General features: G+C 40.4%; 1 protein-coding gene across 1 annotated transcript in view; it reads right to left on the reverse strand.

The window, feature by feature from the left end:
• Positions 1-2,601: 2,601 nt before the first annotated feature.
• PLRG1 (pleiotropic regulator 1) overlaps positions 2,602-21,314 on the reverse strand; it is a 29,286-nt gene continuing 10,573 nt past the window's right edge. The window contains exons 6-15 of the mRNA XM_065405076.1: positions 17,912-18,002; positions 17,560-17,661; positions 11,954-12,046; positions 10,936-11,085; positions 10,745-10,846; positions 9,849-9,951; positions 8,748-8,856; positions 6,808-6,947; positions 4,012-4,205; positions 2,602-2,839 (exon numbers count right to left, since the gene is read on the reverse strand). Coding sequence (XP_065261148.1) covers positions 2,780-2,839; positions 4,012-4,205; positions 6,808-6,947; positions 8,748-8,856; positions 9,849-9,951; positions 10,745-10,846; positions 10,936-11,085; positions 11,954-12,046; positions 17,560-17,661; positions 17,912-18,002 — 1,144 coding nt within the window. The 3' untranslated portion in view covers positions 2,602-2,779. The remainder of the gene's footprint in view (positions 2,840-4,011; positions 4,206-6,807; positions 6,948-8,747; positions 8,857-9,848; positions 9,952-10,744; positions 10,847-10,935; positions 11,086-11,953; positions 12,047-17,559; positions 17,662-17,911; positions 18,003-21,314) is intronic.

Consider the following 21,314-nt stretch of genomic DNA (forward strand, 5'->3'; position numbering starts at 1 on the left):
TCTGCAGTGGATTATTCATCCATCTTCACAAAGTAGTACAGCAGTGCAATGACAGAAGCTGTCAAGGGAAGGAAGAAGGAACTAACCCAGAAGGACAGGCAAGTCATGAGCCCAAGTCTCTAATTTTTCCACTTTTTAACTTCAAATGGATGTATCCTGATAAAGGAGACTAAGGTGTTTCAACAGTAATCTAAGATTTTCTTGGGAAAAATTATTTCTTCCTACTCCTTTTCCCTAAAGAGGGCTTTATTCCCAACCTGAACATTTTGCAACACATGATGCCAAACTTGTGAATTTCAGGGATGCAAAAGAGTTTGTGGTCATAATAAATTTACAGAAATACAATACACAAGAATACAACACACTTTCCATATAACTGAGGTTACAATGGCTGACAGCTGTTCTTGAGAGCGCCACAACTTCAGTACTCATGAAATAATATAGACTTAAATAATACAGCACTTACTACCCCGATTGTTAGTAATTTTGACCAGCAGCAACATGCATCTGAATCTTTGCTGATTACTTAACTTTTTAAGTCAGGATTCCGCTTGAAGTATATTTAAATAATGAAAATGTATATAAAAGTTACCTGTATGTAATCTTTTTACATATTAATACACTGACAAATATATTTTACAAGGACCCAAATTATCTGTATAATCAAATTTATGATTTGTTGATGGTATAATGTATTTCTCCACTACATACTAGCATGAAACGACTGCTCAGGCACTGCTCTGAGGGGAGTTCACATGCACACTCTTCCCCAAGCTCTGCAAGGAGTGTTTACCAGTAACAGCACAAAACAGCCAGCACAGGCAAGAGGCTGCAGGCAAGGTGTGTGCAGAAAGGGGAAGGCGGGGAAAAAGAGGGTGGGACTTTTTTTGTTTTTGTTTTAAGATTCAAGATGTTCTATCAAATGTTGCATTTTTTTAAAAATTAGACAAATTTCAAAAGATTAGAGTTAGAAGCATCCCTTTAAAAGTGAGATGTTCATTTATTTTCAAAGCAGCTTTAACCCAAAATTTAATATTGACAGTGTTTCAGATTTTTTGCTTTTAAACATGTCGTCTTTTGAAGAATTGTGGAAATGCTACTTATCTCTCCCAACTTTTTTTTCTTTCATACCTTGAAGTATCTTGACCTAAAAGGCAATAAAACTTGATGTATAGCAACTGAACAAAATTATTGCAATTATATGTATAAAACATTGTGGACATAACAGTTTAGGTAATAGTCTTAAACCAAAGTGCAACTGTTTTAAGCTGCATGGACTATTTTAAAAGGACACTATCCAGTCTATTATTTTTAGATATAGTATTCAACAAAGGATGTATACAAGACTGTGTTCCTTCTAAAATCTTTTAGATGGCATTAAATAATGTTTAACTATTCTTACAATGTTAACATACATACTTGCATTACAAGTGACCCAAAACTAAAAATTCTCTGAAACAGAGGGCTCCGGGAACTGGCAGTTCTCCCACCACTAGTTCACAGCTTTGAATATTAAGGCCAGGTTGGCAGCAACTAGAAGTTGTTAATATCCAACTAGTGGCCATAGCAAAGTTCTTAATGGACAGGTATGTATTCACAATATGAAAACCACCATCACAACTGTCTTTGTTAACAGTATCATCTGGAAAACCAAGGATTGAGGCCAAGGTCAGGGTCAATTACAAATACTTTCTCCCCTATGTGAAATTATTTCAGAACAGGACTGAGCTCACTGACAAAATAATATAAATTTGCTTGCACTTCTGCTTCCCATCACTTGCATGTTCTGTAAACAGATTAAAGACTTGCCTTTCTAGGGTTACTAATTCATCACCTTTCATGAATACTAAAAGTTCTTTTTCAAATATTACAAATGTCTCAATAATGCAGTGGTAAACTGCAACATTAAGATATGATTTACAGTCTCCAAATCTAATTCAGAAGAGTTTTAGCACCAAAAGAACAGTTTAAAAAAGTTTTATAAGATGACTCATGTATGATTTTGATAATTGATAAAGACAAAATATAATTAAAAAAGATAAGTCATTTGGTCCTGAACATCCTGACAATGACGCTTTCAAATATAACTATAAAATATTCACTGTAAAGGTCCAAACAGATTTTACTTTCACACCTTACTACCCAAATTTTAGGTACAAGGTAAAAGTTTTTCTAATGGGAAAAAAAATTTACTTTAAACTCAGTTTCACCAAATAGTATAATCTCTGGCAATGCTCAATGGCTCATGTTCATGAAGCAAAGCACATAATTGTCATACAGTCCTGCCTCCTCATTGATGGTTTTATTATTCAGTGACAGAGTAATTTAACAGTAATAAGGGGTAAACAATACTGCTCTAAAAATCTAAAAATTTCATTCTCTAAAAAAAATCCTGTAGAATGTTTGACTCCAAGAACTTGTCATTAGTTCTTGGAGACAAACAAGAGTATTCCAGAAAAACTGGCTCAACAAAATATCTTCAGAGCTCTTGCACACAATGAATATATAATAAAATAACCACCTGCACGTCTATCCTATTCATGAACTATACATGCTCAACAAAGTCAAACAGTTAACAGCTGCAGCTGGTTTCCTGGGATTATTATTATTTAAAAAAAAAAAAAAAAGACAAAACCCTAATAGAAACAAAATTTATTGTAAAACAAGGTGAAACAACAATGACTTTAGCTGAGTTCCTGCTCTGCAGTTCTATACAGAACATAATGCTCTCAGGAAAGCCAAAACAAAATGAAAGCATAACTATGCAGATGTTGCCTCATTAAAATCGCTTTCTCTTGATAATTTCTGGTTTCCAGCTGACAGGATGAGTTTCTTCAGTCTGGGGGGGAAAAAAGGAACAAAAAATAAAGACTAAAATTGTAGTAAAATTATTTTTAACTGTAAACTAAACTAGTTCATGGTTTAAAGATCAGTTACACATTATATACTATAAATTTCATAGGTACATTATATTCATAATACTGAACAGTTGATGTATTTGCTTTAATTAGAATTTTACTTAAGAATGCTCAGTGGCTTCATATACTCGTTAACTTTGTTCCTCCTCCCTCTCCCACCATTGGAAGTCCTGGACGAATCTCGTTTTTGTGAATTTTTTGGGTGGGAGAACAAGATCATGAGAGGTCAATGACAGGTTTAGAAGAATGTTCTGGGGATCGGGGCACAGGACTGGGAGCCAGCAGAGTTGGGCTCTACTCAGTTCTGCCACTGATATGCTATGCGACCGTGGGCAAGTTCTTTAACCCCTGTGCCTCATTTCCCCCCAAGTGGGGAAAACAGCTACCTCCAAGAGATATGGAGGTGCTAATTCATTATCTGTGAAGCACTCTTAAAATCCTCAGATGGAGGGCACTATGTAAGTGCAAAGTAACATTATATAACCCTATTCATATCTATTATTTATATTATAGTAGTGCCTAGTGGACCAGAAAGTCCAAAAATTATTATTAGAATCCATGTATTACACACACTTATTATATAGAGTGACTATACAGTAACTGATCCCATTCCCTGATGTACTCAGTTTTTAACAAAGTGTAGTATTTCGAAAATAAGCTGTCTACACTAGATTCCAATCTGCTTGCCTTATAACTATTCTATAGGAATCACATAAAGATTATTAATATACCCATTTTAAACTGCATCTTTGTCTTGAAGATTACAATGAGGCACACCACTGCATTGGCCTCAATTTGCAATGCACACTTTTTGTAATGAGATATCCCACACTGCTTCACAAGGGGAATTCTGTATTTGAATAGATGGACCTCCTTTAGACAGGCTTGCTATACTACACTTAACAGGTAATCGCTAGTGCAGAAGCTAGCCACGGTCCACATATTATTAGACACCTCTCGGATATAAATGTTGCAACCTTAACCTGAATAAAACAGTTCTGCAGAAAACCTGACTGTTAATTTAATGCTTTATATTAATTTTGTCTTGAAACTGTGGACTTCAGGAAAATGCAATTAAGACACTTCAGCATACCGCAGTATCATCTTCTCTGTACACTTTTATGGTTTTATCAGCTTCAGCAGTGAGCAATCTGCTTTCCGACTGGTCAAACGCACAAGCAAATATTCCTGATTCACTGTCCAAAGAACCAGGCTGTACAGCTGCATGTACTCTCTGGAAATTATACCCAGTTCTCCAGTCCCAAAGATGCATAGTGCCATTATCAGCTGAAAAAGAGAAAAAACAGTATTTCAATCAATCCATTTCTGCCACCCTGTAAGAACAGCACTCTGAACTTCTGACTAATGCATGAGGAAATCCACTGGTTTGAACTGGTTAGCTAAAACACTCAATTAGAGTAGTTTATTGCACCTCAATAGGTCCCCCATTTCCTTTTGGTTTCCTTGTTCCCTTCCCGACGAAGAGGGAGGGATGCAACTCGCTCTGGAGTTCATCTAAGTTTTCCCTAGTCTGTCTGGGAACAGATAGATGGTGCTGGAATCTTGAACTCCAATTCCCCACTTGGTAGCATATGGCATTACAAATAGGCTGGTATTTCTATATTCAATTATGAATTAATTAGAAACACTACAGGATTTATGACCTTGCATAAGTTTAAAGTTTATAGAAGGTCTTTCAGATTAAACTAGAGGCAATATCACTGCCAGTAGCATCAGTTTAAGGGTAGTTTCATGGATCAGAGATCCACATTTGGAAAGACCCATTATCAAAGCAATGTTTCAGTTATGATAAATGTGTCACCTAGTCAAACCAGAGCTTAATTTGACCACCAATGCCAGCCAGATATGGAATCCAGAAAAGACTCTTCCTGAAATGTCTAAAGAAAGACTTTAAACATTAATGTATCTTATTTCAGCATCAGTTTCTTTGAAGTTGTGGCAGATCGTGTACTGATTTCCAAGAAAACTTGTTTTTGTAAGGTCCCAGTTTTTTAAAGAAGTCTTTACAATTTAGTTCTTACTAGAACAGCAATTTTGATCTGTGGAAAGAAACTAGTTTCTCCATAAGCTTCAGCTATTTCAAAGGGGCTGCCTGCAGAATAAGAGCAGCCCAGTTTTGTACTAAAATCAGTACAAATGCTCCTACAAGGTCCTTGCAGAATTTATCCTTCAAAATTATCTAGAATTAAATAAAAAAGAACCCATTTTTAAAAGCTTTTACCCACACAATTTGTATAAATCCTTAAGGCTATGAACTGTTATTTATGGTGACAAATACAGATTTAATTTATATTTAAAAAGAAAGCCCACTTATTTATATTTAAAAACAATCAGAATAAACTGACCGCCCCCCATGCTTAATACTACACTAAATGTGACGATAATATTTAGGTGTTTAAATATTATGATTCTCCTCTGAAAAGTGACTTCTCTCAATGACTTCCAGAGCAAACATGCTCCGTTTACAAATAAAAAAATGTTTATCAGTAACAGTCTTTCTACAAACTCATCCTTAAAGGAAGGAAAGCTGCATTTTCTGGCTCAGGCATGATTCTGTGAACTAAATTCTACTCTTGGTTACAAGTGTACAACAGGTTTGCCCAAGTGAAACCAAAGGCAGAATTTGCCCCTGCAATTGTAACTTAGTTAATAATTCTGTGAGTAGTGTATAAACTAGAATAGAATCTCAGTTCACTCTCCCATAGCTGTGCTGGTTCTTCAGTGCTAGCAGGAGCAGAAAGAAGTGAAAAGAAAGTTGGTCTTGTAGTTAAGGCACTGAACTGGGACTCTGCAGATCTGAATTTAATTCCTACTTTGCTTCTGGCTCCCTGTGTGATCCTGGGCAAGATGACAATCAGTTCTCTGTCTGCAAACAGGAGATAATACTTCCCTTAGCCCACCCTTTGCCTGTCTCATCTATTTAGACTGTTAGCTGTCTAAAGTCATACACTACCCTATCACTATGTTTGTACTGTACCTTGCAGAATGGGGCCCTGAGTTCACACACACACAAACGTATAGCTTTGATAGTATGTATTTTCATCAAAATTATTTACACTACAGTACTTGATTAAACCTTGTTATTGGGGGGAAAAAAGTCACCATAAACTTGAGCTAATCAATGTTCTAATAAATTAACTAGTAACAGATTTAGTTAGGAAGTATTCAGCATTTAATTAAATAATATACACCATTTGTAAAATTTCCAAAAAAGGTAGATAGATTCAATGTATGGAGAAACAAAGAGTGGAATTTGAATACAGCAATGTGGTTACTTTCTTCAGTTTAAAATATATGCATACATCTATATATTGAGTAAGACAGACTTTGACACATGAGGCTGAGCCAAGTAGATTGTAGTGTATTCATTAAGGGGCAAATACTGTCTATCCAACTTTCATTATCACCATGATATCAAAGATATGCAAAGGGCTTTCAGGAAACAGAACCAATGCTCTTCTGCTGCACATGAAGTGAGGGGTTAGGATCTGGTGGGCTTCACAGGGATGCATGCACCTTGTGTTTGCAGACCTCTGCTCCATGTGCACTAGCATGCATCAAGTGGGTAGGAGTGAGGCAGAAGTAGGCCAGGGAGATCTACTGCTATATAGATTTGCCCAATCCAACCCACACCTATAGGCAACATGTTAAAAAGGCAATGGCTGCTTCAGGCTCAAGAGTACAGTAGGGTCCACAGAGTGACTCTGCAGCCACTCCACAGCAGCAAGTGGAGAGTGAGAGAGAGGACAGGGACTCCTCTTCTTGCTCTCCAGGGGCTACTTAGCCCACCTACTTAAGCTGCATCTTTGGCTAATGATTTAGGCTTAAATGCATACACATAGGAAAAAATCAAGATGTTTAAATTTACCTCCTGATACCAACACTCCATCGGAATTCACAGCCAATGTATTGATAATAGCATTATGACCAGAAAGGTTTTGAATGAAGTTTCCATCTGGGAATTTCCACTGTTTAATGTTATCTGGAGAACCAGATGCAAATGTATAACTGGAATAAGATTAGCACAGTAAAGGAAAGTTAAAAAATTATTACATCATATCATTTTATTAATAACTCATTTCAGTGTGGCACATCACTCCTAAAGCTACATGGCAGATGCTGAATGTTATTTCCAAAATTACTTTATCACTAAATTACCAGGTTTCCAAAATAGCCAGTTTATAAAAACATAACCTTTTATATTTATATACATTACTTTCTTATAAAGCAAATGTTAGTTATGTAATTCTGCTATGTTTCATTACATTTGTTTTTCATTTTATTAATTGGATTACATAACCACACAATCTTATGGAAGGTATTGTTTTCAGGTATGCATTAATGGTGTAATGAAGATAATAAAAGTTTCAAAGAAATAGTAATTCTCAATAAGAACACATGAACATTAGCTTTTACAGTGTCCCAAATTTAAACTGGCTTGCATTTTTATTTTGGCAATACTCATGCACAGAAGTACCATCAGAAAAGGTAACAGACACAGCATTTTCAAAAGATATCACACAGTACTGGATAAGAGCACTTTTGCAGATTTCCTTGTTGAGAATATTAAAGGCCAAGAAAAACTGCCAAGATGGTCATTCTAAATCTATGCAACAGTGTGTAAGGCACCTCTACAGAGAAACAGTTAACTTCCAAAAGCTAATTTGTATGAGCAGCTGACTCACCCTTAAATAACTTAAATTCCCTCATTTCAAATGAGTCTTCACATATTTGATATGGGCAGCAAAGTTTAAAAGCATCTTAGAATATTTTTATCAGGCATCCTCAAAACAGTTCACTGACTTTTTACAGAAATCGTCACATCAGAACAGGGGTTACTGGTCAATTAATCCAGATAAAGGATAGGATAGATTCAGTAAATTTAGAGTTTGTGAAAGGTGCGCAACTGACAAGGCCTTGTGATGGAAGTTTTCTACCCCACAAGACACAAACAAACATAAGCTCTCTAGGTGCGAGAGGGTAGTTCAGTCTCTGTGTTCAACACATCTTTAGTTTCTCTGCTCAGACTGCTAATAATGGTAACAGAGAGGTGGCTCTGTAAAATGTTCAGTACCGGAGCTGAACTGGAACCAATTCACTTCACACAGATTCTGAAGTTTTGTAATCAAAGTTTTGTAATCAGGAGACTGAAATTAAAAGGAATCAGATGCAGCCATATCATAATCATGTGTCATTCTTTTCTAGATCATTAATAGGGTAGGTATCCTAGGAATCTTTATTGGAATTATGCTTCAATTCATAAGCCACTTCTAACTGAGGGAGATTGGGAAGAAATTTTCTAATGGGCAGATTATTCCATCACTACCTACTACAGGGCTTTTTTTGCACCTGCCTTAGAAGCATCTGATACTGGCAAATGCAGAGACAGGATACTAAACCTTACAGCCCATCACCATGGTATTAACTACTCTCAACTCAGGGCTTGCGTACCAAAGAAAATTTGTAAAACCTTCCCATTTTCTTCTAAGAAAGATTCAGCTCCATCAATATTGGGAGTCCTAATGCCACTGGTTGTAAGTACAGTGTCATCTAATGCTGGTGCTTAAGAATCTACACTAGAGCTCCACAACAATGCTAACCCGAGTGGAGTTGAACCGGTGCTGTTAACAACTGCTTCTCAGATACCTTAATTGCAATGGTTTCCTGTTGAGTACATATTTTTGAACTCTATTTGCTAGGCTGAGTAGTACATATAAAACTAATGTTCTACAAGGTATCTAATGTTAGCTTGCTTCTCCTGTCACATGTTACAAACTGTGAAGGGCTAAAGGAACAAGGAAAACTTACTGTCTTGGATGCAATACAACTGCTCTTACAGATTTCTTGTGATTTGTCAAAGTGACACGAGTTTTTCCTGCCACTAAGTCCCACAGTCGTATTGTGGTATCATGGCTTCCTGTGATTTAAAAAGACAAAAATGGTATATACTATAAACACTACCAACTTTTGTTTGGAAAACCAAATCAGATATACAGAAGTTGCTAATAAATTAAAACAAGACCTTTCATCCTAAAAGTGCTTGAAAAACATACTCACTAGAAACAGTGATCTTTAGTAACTACTGATATACAACCACCTCTGAAGTAGACTGTTAAAAGCCAATATGTTTTACAGCAACATTATAAATGTTTAAGAGAAGGAATGAAGATTATTTTATCTAGTTTGAAACTAAAAGGAATGCAAGTTGTCATCATGCAACTAAGTTGAATTTTTACCATATATGGCTTTTGATATACTGGGGTTGACGCCATCATTTTTACACTTAACTGTACAATCTGAAAATCTTCCCTTTAATTTTTTTGTATTTCCTCTTATTATTTACACTTACATTAACTCTTCCCCTTGCGTGATTTCATGGACATGAAAAGAACCACTCAAACATAATTTTACATATTAAATGAAAAAAAAGTTAAGACTATTTAAGCACAAGAAGAGTCCGGAAATGCAGACAGTAAAGTTTTCATTGAATAATACATACTACATATAATTAGGCACATTACTAGTTGGCCAACTAGTAATTGGAAATACTGTATATGTGCAGTGTTACTATCAGAACCTTTACTTCTGCATTACCTGACTTGTACTTAAACACATAACCTTATTTTTCCATTAATGTTGCAGTTCTTTTGTATTATTTATTATTTGTATTACATTAGCTTCAAACAGACCAGAGCACGGCACAAACATCGCAATATATGGTCCTTGTTTGCCTCCAACAGCTTACAAATTGATTTAATAGAAGACACAGCAAATGGGAAAAACAAATATGATGAATTGGTATTAATCAATTAAGGTAACAGTGATATGAACGTGTGCTTATACAGACTAGTTATATGCACAGTTAGCTGGTTTTGAGTAATTCAATTTGGGAAACAACATATACCATACCTGTAATAATCTGTGGTTCCGCAGCTTGACACTTCACTGTTGCTACTGCATTTGTGTGTCCCGCTAATGTATGCACGCTGGCTTTTGTCCTCACATCCCAAATCTATGAGAGCACAGTAAATTCAATTAGTCAAGAAAACGTATATTCATCATTTTTTAGGTCCTATCATTGATTGCATGGATTACATGTCACAATCCTGACGAATGAAACTACCATACTTTTGACTTATAAATTCATCACAGAACTGTGCAAGCTGGAGAAAAAACATGGAAAAGCTGCCATTCAATGTATTCTAAGGAATCAGGACAACTTTATTTAAAGCCAGTCACCATAAAGCTGTACTACTCTCTCAGGCCAAGAAACTTTAATGACTAAAGGTTCTTAACTGTCTAAATGATCTTTCTTAGTGGCCTCAGGTGTAAGTAATATATAAGAATCCACTAGCCCTCTATACACTGTTGAGCACAATTCAAGGCTTCAATTTTAATCTATAAAGACCAACATGGTTTGGATCCTGATTACCAAAACAATCCCTCTCTCCATGAGCCTTTGCAGGACTTGAAATTAGCAGAGGAGCTCAAGAGTTAAAAGTTCCTAGATTTAAATGTCTGGAAACTGGAGGAAGAGTGCTCTTGGTGGAGAGCTCTCAATACTGGAATTTTTGCTCATTCATTGGACTGTCAGAGCCCAAGTGTGTTGACCTTCAACGTGCGGTTTTCACTCAGGCAGGGACTTAATGCAATAAGTGAAGGTACAAAAGGTATGGCATTTTTGGTAAAAGAGTTCATGTAGATAATACAAGTTGCCTATTTATGTTTTAATTTTTCTATGCTTACAGGTTTTTTAATTATAAAAGTGGACATGTAACAAAGTTAAATCTCACTGTTCTACTTACTCGTGCAGTTGAATCTCTGCTACATGTTACCAGCACATCTATTGTCGGGTGCAAGTCCAAACCGTAGACTGCACTTAGGTGACCATGGTAATGCCTAATAACCTAGATGGATAAATAGACTTTAGTTAACTGGATATTTAAAAGGGCAATCTTTCATTCATTGTGCCTTGACCAAAGAAGTCTAAACTTACCTTATTATATTCGAGATCCCAGCACTTCACCTGTTTATCTTCTCCACAAGAGAAGAGGTATGGACTTCTTCCACTTACTATCACCCCTCGTACAGTACTAATGTGCCCCGTCAAAGACAATTTTAATTTGCCACTAGCAAGGTCCCAGATCTGTATTGATAGATATAAATATTTGTAAGTTAGCCAGATATCAAAGCATTATATAGTTATACCCTAGGCAAATCTATCATGCATAATTAAGGTTTAAGAACTAAATTAGCATATAGACTTTTATCTCATTGGCATCATAGGATCTAGAGCGGTGATACCCAGACTGAGGCTCATGAGCCACAAGAGGCTCTTTAATGCGTCTCCTATGGCTCTTTGCCGCATACAATATTAAAACACTGTGTAATTTAATTCTTCTTCTTCGTATATGTGCAACATGCCTCAGCTGGCACATGACCAAGATTCATCATCGAATTTGGTCCACTGGTTGGATCATTGGCTTCCCTGGCCCGGTCGGGTACTGACAGGGAACGCGACATGAACACTTAAGCAACCAATTACGATACTTTTACTGTTATTAACCAATTGTAGTTGATAAAATAATATTTGGTCAGTATTTTGCTGAGAATAATTATAAATTTATATATATATATATATATATATATATATATATATATATATATATATATATATAAATGAAACGATGAATTCACATACAGTGGCTCTTTTGGGTAATGTTGATCGCTAATTTGCCTCCTGAATCACTGAGCTCTGAGTATCAATGGTCTAGAGGTTTCAACATTAATGCTAATCCTAACTTTTAAAATCAGATCTCACATAGAAAGTAATCCTCCAGAAGATGAGTGGCCGGATAGTGAAAGAAAATGTGTTTTATAGCTGACTGTTCTGTGCATGCCAGTCAAGAAACCATTTCGAACAGCTGAAAACATTTAAGAAGCAAGTGAAAAAGTAAAGTTAAACTGGGACCAATCCTTCCCTCCATTCGCCAATCCTTCCCTCCATTCCTTACCTTTATAGTTCTGTCAGCAGAGCCAGTAACAAACCACTGATTTCCTGGTTCAACTGCAATACATCTCACCCAGCCCAGGTGTCCACTGATAACCTTTAGAAATAGTAATAAAAGCCTTCTGAATCAAAATAAATGTACATTTGTTGACATAATTATTGTTAACTCTACTTCTGAATTTCCATCAGTATTAGCCCAAGAAATATAATGTTTCACAATAAAATCGGAGATCTAAAATTCGATATGGAAAATAAAGTTAAATATTGACTGAAATAGAAGCAACATTTTCAGAAGAAGAAGAATGGACACTTAGGTGTCAAAATATGAGAAACTGGATAACACAGGGGATTTGTAGTGGGAAAGAAACCTTCACCTATAAGTGTCTGATTCAAATCCGTATCAGGTCAGAAATGATTGTAGATCACCATTTAGATTCCTCAGGCAAGGACCATGCCTTGGCTGCCTCTCTTCTATATTCCCATACAGTTGTACATGAACTGCCAGTATTCATTCAACAACATTTACAGAAAGATGTTACCATCAGCTGACTGACCATCATAGCTGGGAAGTAAATATGGCAATTTCAGTCCAGTTCTCCCCAGATAGGTGTGTCCACATTAAAAAAATACAATCCATAACCAGCAACCTTGTTGGGTTGATGCACCAATTAATGAGTTGATAAACTGAGAATGAATTACCATCCCATTTGTGATGGGGTGTATCCACCCCACACAGGTGTAGAAGGGATTAACTGTGCTCTGCCCTAGAGTGGAAGTGAGTCCTTTAAGGGGCCTATAGAGGCTACAAGGGAAACAGCCAATGGGAGAGAAGCTGCAAGGAGTAGCCAATCGAGGGTCCAATGGGCTCACATAAAAGGATCTGTAAGGACAGCCAGTCAGTGGGCAGCTGGGAGCTCAAGGAGAGGTGACAGTAGGCAGAGAGAGCTGGAGTACACAGTGGCACAGCAGGCTACTGTGGGGACACCGACCCTGAATGAAGGGGGCATTGAAGGGCAAATAAAGAAGCTTCAGGAGAAACTGGCAACTGCTGAGAAGGCCTTGCAAACAGCCGAAGGAGACTTAGGCCTGGTCCACACTAACCCCCCACTTCGGACTAAGGTACGCAAATTCAGCTACGTTAATAACGTAGCTGAATTCGAAGTACCTTAGTCCGAACTTACCGCGGGTCCAGACGTGGCAGGCAGGCTCCCCCGTCGATGCCGCGTACTCCTCTCGCCGAGCTGGAGTACCGGCGTCGACGGCGAGCACTTCCGGGATCGATCCGGGATCGATTTATCGCGTCTAGACAAGACTGCCGCCGAACCAGGAAGTAAGTGTAGACGTACCCTTAGTGTTCCAAAGCTAACGGCTCAAGTATGTTATGGAGGACCAGAAAAAGGTGTGCCTCCAGTTGAGAGAAATAGAAAAAGTGAAGGATGATCTGCAGGCACAAGTTAGGTAGCTACAGGGCCAGAGGTACCCATACCCCACCCCGAGGGCTGCAGGCTTGAGAGGAAGGGTGTGTGATGGGGTGTCCACCCCACGCAGGTGTGGAAGGGATTAACCATACTCTACCCTAGAGAGGAGAAGTGGAGGTGAGTCTTCCAAGCAGCCTAGGGAGGCTGCAAGGGAAACAGACAATGGGAGAGAGGCTGCAAGGAGCAGCCAATCAGGGCCCAGCAGGCTTACATAAAAGGAGCTGCAGGGACAGTCAGAAGTGAGGACTGTCCCCCTAGCAGGCTGAGAGAGCTGGAGTACTGCTGGCAGGGAACAGGGGAGCAAGAAGGAGCTCCTGGCTGGCTGCTGAGACTGGGCAGCTGAAGGCCCCAAGGTGAGTCTGAAGAAGGTATCAAGGCCATGGGGAAGTGACCTAGGGAATTGTAGGACAGAGAGAAGGTAAAGAAGCAGCCTCCTGTTGCACTATCTACAGGGTCCCTGGGTTGGGACCTGGAGTAGTGAGAGGGCCTGGGTCCACCCCGTTAGCCACTGGGGAAGTGGCGGACTATGGACAGTGATACCCATCCCCAACCACCAATACCACCCATGGCCGGAGGGCCAACTCATGAAGAAGATGCTGCGGTTCCTGGAGTGACGTTGGTCTGCAAGTGGAGACGATAGCAGGAGCGGTATCACCGGAAGAGGGCGCACCCACTGTAAGCAAGGGTAATGTCATTTTGTCTCACCCGACAACTGAAAGAGCCAACTTTAGGGATTAGCTCCGCCAGTTGGCTCTTTCAGTTGTCGGGTGAGACAAAATGACATTACCCTTGCCCAGGTGCTACCTGTTCTATAAATAGCAGGAACTTCAGTTTCCAGGGTAATCAATCAAGGACCTTACAGTAGCATTAAAAATCAGTTTAAAAAAAAATCCAGTAAAATTAGAACATGAAGGAAAAAAATAACTGAAAGGCTATCTTTATTTGCATTTCCATAACCATAGCTTTAGGCCATGTCTTCTAAAGAAAACATTTTTCATTGAATTATGTGATGGTTTCTTGCAGATGTTACTCATATATAGCTATAGAACACATATTATATAATAGATAGGACTTGACCACTGGTCTCTGGTCCACTAAGGCCCGATGGTTCAAAGTGGCCTTAAAACAGCTGGAGACCACCAGTCGCCAATTCCTCTTGCATAGGAAAAACTTTCCACCAGTGGAAAGCTGGTGGAGGTGGCTCTGCTGCCTCCTAAACAAGCCACTTCCCCCACCCCCCGCCCAGCATAAGGGGAGACTGTGGGCATGTCAGAGGCATTCTGTGAATAGGCATGAGAGGAAGTATGGTGAAGCGGAGCTTCACTAAACCTCATCCTCCTGTTGCTCTATTTTCTGGGCAGCGCTGGATCTGGAAGCCACATTCTATTTTCTGTGGCTATCACTCTCCATTATATCAGAGTGCAGCTCAGGGTAGTGGAGAATCAGGGCCAGAGTGCTAAAACAAACTGAACCCAATCAAGGCTCCCCTGTACACATGGGTTCACTGCACCTGGTGACCCAGCCTTGCTCCCTTTTGGGGTTTTAACAGCTAGTGCTGGGCCATAACTGAGCAGGAGCTGCAGGCAGACTATGGTACTGAGCCTTCCACCATGTCATCTTCAGTTATATACAAGAATTCTCTCTAAAGTCCTGTTTTCCTTATTAGACTGTCCCCACCACTATTCACTTGTTTCCTTTTTGACACTGTTGCACCAAAAATAAAATTTGCCTCTTAATTTTTATAATTGAATTGCTGCAGAGCTATAATATTACATCATACTCTTACACATTCCTTTGTGCTCAACGGTTTTTCAAAAAGACTTTTCTTTAGATTAACCATAGGTTTCATAGATAATAAATCTTCAGTAAATATTTACAGAATATCAAGTGTACATAAAAAGGCACTATACACAAGATGAACTGTGCTAACAAGATAAGATAGTCCTCTGGTAACTCAGCATTAGTGAGATTTTCCAGTCTCTCACAATTCAGTCTGATCTTCCTTCAGTAACCAGACCATTTCTCTGAGCACGGTTGAAAGCTTCTTGAATTTCATATTATGTAAACTTTTCCTTCAAGTAATATCTAAAGGGAGGATTTCATTGTTTTCAGTTTGTTTTTTCTACCATATACCTTTAGAATTTTTCCCTTCATGCTTATTTTCCCATATACTCATTTAACAAGGTATTCAGATACCAATTAGTATTTCTCAATTATCACCAAGGTATCATGTGAGAGAATAAAATTAAGGCAACAATTAACATTAATGCAACATTTAGATTGAGCTCAAGCACATACAAGTCAAGCAGTTCTAAATGAAGTGATAATTCAATAGTGTTCAGACAGTATTCATGTTAGGTAAAACTGGTCAGATTTATTGAAAAATTCTCCAATAGGGTTTGTATTTAAAAATTATATTAATGCTTTTATTTCGTTATGATCTGTTAACACTGTTACAGCAGCAATTGCAGGGTTGCCTATTTGAAATCTCGTCAATTTTAAAAAAATAAGTTAAAGTAGTTTCAGGTTGTGACATATGACCAGAAAGGGTTAAACATCCTGCAGGATAAATTACTCAAATTCAACACTTAAAGATATATGGGGAGATAATGTTTCTGTTTTTGTGTATTTACATTATATACACATATATATATAGGTAATGGTCAACAATGTAATCAACAGTCCCTGTCTATGCTGTATTCTGGTAATTCAGATATCAAAAGAACATCCTAGCATTTAAATGAATTGTAAACATGGGATATCACTGTATTCATCTCTCTTTGAAATGTATAGCAAATCACCTGTGAATGGTGGAGGAACAGGCAATTGCCTTATGTTAATTTGTATAACTAAGTACCGCTGATGAACCTACTTCAAAGTCGCCCTAATTACATATTGTTCCCTGAGAGACTCCGCCATGTCAAAGAAGGCTTGAAATTGTATAAAAGATTCTTGGGTCCCAATCCCTTTTATCTCAGATCTGCTTAAACTCCATCAGGGGAAGTTTGAGTCGCAAGATTGAGGTCCCAGTTGAGCTGGAAACACCCTGAATATGATATTGGACATTGGACTATAACCTACAGACTAAATTTTAAAAGAACTCTTTGCAACTACAAAGCTCACCATCTTTGCTATAGCAAGGAGTCCTTGTGGCACCTGAGAGACTAACAAATTTATTTGGGCATAAGCTTTCGTGGGCTAGAACCCACGAAAGCTTATGCCCAAATAAATTTGTTAGTCTCTCAGGTGCCACAAGGAGTCCTCATTGTTTTTGCTGATACAGACTAACACAGCTACCACTCTGAAACCCATCTCGGCTATGTATCTGAACCTCAAGAACTGAACTCATGTCTGTATGTATACTGATCTTTTAACCTATACTCGCTCTTTTCTAATAAATTTTAGTTTAGTTATAAGAATTGGCTATAAGCATGTATTTGGGTAAAATCTGGAATATTCATTAATCTGGGAGGTAATGTGTCCAATCCTTTGGGATTGGTAGAACCTTTTATTTTATATGGTGAATAAGATTTTCATTAATCTTAATCATATTTGACTTGGGTAACTAGGTGGAGGCCTGAAGCTGGGTTACTTTAAGGGAACTGTGGTTTGGACTTCTGAGTGACCATAAGGTATAACAGAAGCTGTTTAGTACTGACTTGGTAAATCTAAGTATTAAAATAGCCAACAGCTATGGGGCTGTCTGCCCCATTCTTTGCAGTTCACCCTAATTGAGAGACCTTGGCTGGCTCCCCTGGGAATCCGGTCACACAGGTATTACATCTGTCCAGGAGTCACTCTAAGTTTCTCTCTCTCTCTTTTCTTTCACTCACTGTTAAAGTGAAAGACCCACAAAAACAAGAGGGGAAAATGAGAAATTATAAATAATATGCTGCCAAATGTACATAGTAAACAAAATGGAAAAAACCCTCAAATAGTTTATTCTAATTTCTCTTTTCAGGTGATACCTAGAATAGGGAGGAGGTACACACACATTTCAGACAGAGGCTTGATTTTTAAATTGACTAATTCCTTTTTGGGGTAAGATAAGTAAAATTTTAAAATATGGACTTGAGTAGGTCTATAGAAAATGTAATACTCCTTTTTATTTTGTTGCACGCTTCCAACTTACTCTGTACAGTTTCCATGGTGGATGCCATTGAGGTTTGGGCATTGTTGGAGCTTTCTTTGCAATCAACGCAGAATTTTTGTTCCCACCTGCTTCCATCAGAGCCTTAAATTGAACAGAAGGTTACGATTACATTCTATGTAAAACACTCTCCACTCAACTCTGGAGTTTCTTGCACCCCTTTCAAAGCCTTGAGGATGCTCTCTCCTCTCAAGGTCTCACATTTTGGTCAGCCTCTTTCCATCAAAAGTAGTCCATAGGACTACTGCATGGAGCTAACTGCAGAATCTGAACCCAACTAGGTAAAAGATTACATCATCAATATTAGAAGTGTTATGTATTATAAGAATCTCACCATGGACAAACCAGGAGGCTGTGCACGCTCCGGAATCCCGGCATGTCTGTAAATATCACCCACACCAGCAGCAGTACGATTTGCCTCTAACCTGGATAGAGAAAAAAGTTCTGAACAATGAACAGGAAGCACTTTAAAATAGTGAGGGAAGATTGAAAAAATTGGGTTTGTTTAGTCTGGAGAAGAGAAAACTGAGAGGGGACATAACAGTTTTCAAGTACATAAAAGGTTTTTACAAGGAGGAAGGAGAAAAATGTTCTTCTTAACCTCTGAGGATAGGACAAGAAGCAATGAGCTTAAATTGCAACAAGGGCGGTTTAGTTTGGACATTAGGAAAAACTTCCTGTCAGGGTGTTTAATTGCCTAGGAATAAATTGCCTAGGGAGGTTGTGGAATCTCCATCATTGGGGATTTTTAAGAGCAGGTTGGACAAACACCTGAAAGGGATGGTCTAGATAATACTTAGTCCTGCCTTGAGTGCAGGGGACTGAACTAGATGACCTCTCGAGGTCCCTTCCAGTTCTATGATTCTAGTCTATTCTAATATGCCTTACTCAAAAGTTAAATTTTGAGTAAATCTGTAAAGCATTCAAAATATTTGTATTGAAGAATCTTCTTTTCTTTGCAGATCTCTGCTCAGCTTGGGCTCGCCATACATCTAACATCTGGTCTGAGGCCAGCTGAGAGAATTACAATGTGGATTCTTACAAACTGGTGATGAGAAGAGGAACAACTACAGCATAAGGGGTTTTGCAAGCACACAGGCAGGAGTGGAAGCTGTATAAAGAGGCCCCAAACATTATTTTGCACAAGGCCAGCACTGTTTTCCCCCCAATACCAATGCTGACAGAGTAATCTGACACCAGGAGGCACTACTGTAATAAACATTAGCCATTATCTCCTAAGTTCCAGTTTCAGAGATTTCATTCCATGCCAGAGAACAAGAGATCCAAAATAATTTCCCCAGCTCTAGCTATCTGGTGCTATAGTTCATAGTGCAGCCGCCAGCCAGCCAATTTTCTTATTTAGTGTCAGTAATGAAATTAAGGTAAATGATCACTTGGAATCTACTACATTAAAAAAAATTTTTTTTTTAAAGGGAAATGTGATGGAAAAGCAAAAAAATTGTCAGGAAGACTCTAAGGCCAGTGTAGAACCTAAAACAACTTAAAAACAAAAATGTGCTCTTTCCTCTGGTACTGTGTAGGGAAAAAACTACAAACTAACAGCGGAAACTGGTGATATACATAATTCAGTCTGTTTACTTTATGTTTGACAGCACTAACAGGGAAATTCCACACACCCCTCCACCCACCCTTTCTGTTGTATTAATCTCAGGTATTACTTTTGTAGGCCTTGCTAGAGCTCTAGGCAGTGTGAACCAAATGCTGTGAACTACAGTAGGCCTGGCCTTGGCAAAATAACAACACACTAGATATTGGCTAACCAAGTAAGCACATTCCTGACTGGAGAGGATGGTACAAGAACACCCAGAGTTCTCAAGTAGCTACATAAACACATTCTTAAGAGATGGTACAGGAACACACTGATCGCTCGTAAGATAAGGATGGGATAACAGGATAATGGAGAAGGATGTTTAATTCGAACTAGCAGATACAAGGATAAGGGTGGTAACTAACTGTGTTAGGAGTGTAATACAGAACTTGTTTGTATCAATGAACAAAAGGATAAGTCATAGGAGGGGCACCTTTGTCCAGCTTAGGCGACAACGGAGACTCCAGCTGCTATCTGAGCTGGTCCATTTTCACAGGCATACATGTGTTAGTGTACCTGTAGCTCCTATGGGGTCTAGGACCATGCTTCATAGACAATAGGGTTACCATACGTCCGGATTTCCCCGGACATGTCTGGCTTTTTGGTGCTCAAATCCCCATCCGGGGGGAATTTCCAAAGAGCCGGACATGTCCGGGGAAATAGGGAAGCATAAGCCAGGGTCCGCCCAGCACGATCCGCCGGGTCCGCAGTGCAGCCCAGCTGCCCCAGCTACAATGCTCGGGTGGGGAACGGGGGGGCTCGGGCTTCCCTCGCGGGCGGGGACCCCCCGGCCACTGGGGGACCCTTCCTGTGGCCCCGTTGCCCCGCGCAGCTCGGAACCCGGTGCCGCGGGAGCTGTTTCCGGCGGGGACAGACAGGCTGGGGAACGTGCTCGGCAGCAGGAAGGAAGCTGCGGCCGGGGCTGCAGGGACCCGCGCCGCCGAGCGTCTGAAGCCCCCAGGAGGCAGAGGCTGCCGGGTGAGTGGGGGAGCAGGGCAGGCAGGGGCATAGAGGCTGCAGGGGCAGGGGGTGCAGGGGCATAGAGGCTGCAGGGGCAGGGGGGTGCAGGGCGAGGAGGAGCAGGGCAGGCAGGGGCATAGAGGCTGCAGGGGCAGGGGGGCGCAGGGGCTGCAGGACGAGTGGGGAGTAGGGGTCACAGAGGCTGCAGGGGCAGGGGGTGCAGGGGCTGCAGGGCGAGTGAGGAGCAGGGGTCACAGAGGCTGCATGGGCAGGGGGGCGCGGGGCGCAGAGACTGCGGGGGGGTGCAGGGGCTGCAGGGCGAGTGGGGAGCAGGGGTCACAGAGGCTGCAGGGGCAGGTGGGTGCAGGGGCATGGCAGGCGGGGGGCGCAGAGGCTGCAGGGGTGGGGGGGTGCAGGGGTCGCAGGGCGAGTGGGGAGCAGGGGTCACAGAGGCTGCAGGGGCAGGGAGGCTGCAGGGCGAGTGGGGAGCAGGGAAGCACTTAGCAACCCCCAACCAAGATCAGAGCGGGAGGGAGGAGGGGGAATGCAGGGTGCTCAGAGGAGGGGGCAGAGTTGGGGCGGGGACTTTGGGGAAGGGGCGGGGTTGGGGTGGGGCCGGGGGTGGGGAAGGGGCGGAGTTGGGGCAGGGCCAGGGCCCCCGTGGAGTGTCCTCTTTTTTCAGTGTTGAAATATGGTAACCCTAATAGACAATAAACTGTCCGAGCACCTTCACTACTGAACTGAGCTTGTGGTCTATCTTATGAGTAACATCAAGGTCTGCTGAATTAGCAGGCTGCATTCTCTGCTGATGCTAACACCACCAGAACTCCACAAATAGAAGCATTAAGCCAGTGGTGCGCAACCTTTTCCAGTTGTGCCCCCCCTTTACCATTAACTGAATCTGTCCTCGCTCCCCTCCATTACTGGACAGCCAAGGCTTCCTCAGCAGCTGAGCTTGGGCTGAAGGCAGAGCTGGAGGCAGAACTGGGGATAGGGAAGCCGAGGACAGAGGTGGAGCTGGTCTGGGAGTGGAGAGGGAAGGAGGGCAGAGCTGGGCTGCAGGCAGAGCAGGGGGCAGAGTGGGATTGGAAGCGTGGTGCTCCCTCCCCGTCCCCTGGTGGGGCTGGAGCCGGCCCCAGTGTGCTGTTCCCCGGAATGTTCCTCTGCA

This window comes from Emys orbicularis, chromosome 5 (assembly GCF_028017835.1).
Source record: "Emys orbicularis isolate rEmyOrb1 chromosome 5, rEmyOrb1.hap1, whole genome shotgun sequence".
Lineage (NCBI taxonomy): Eukaryota > Metazoa > Chordata > Testudines > Emydidae > Emys > Emys orbicularis.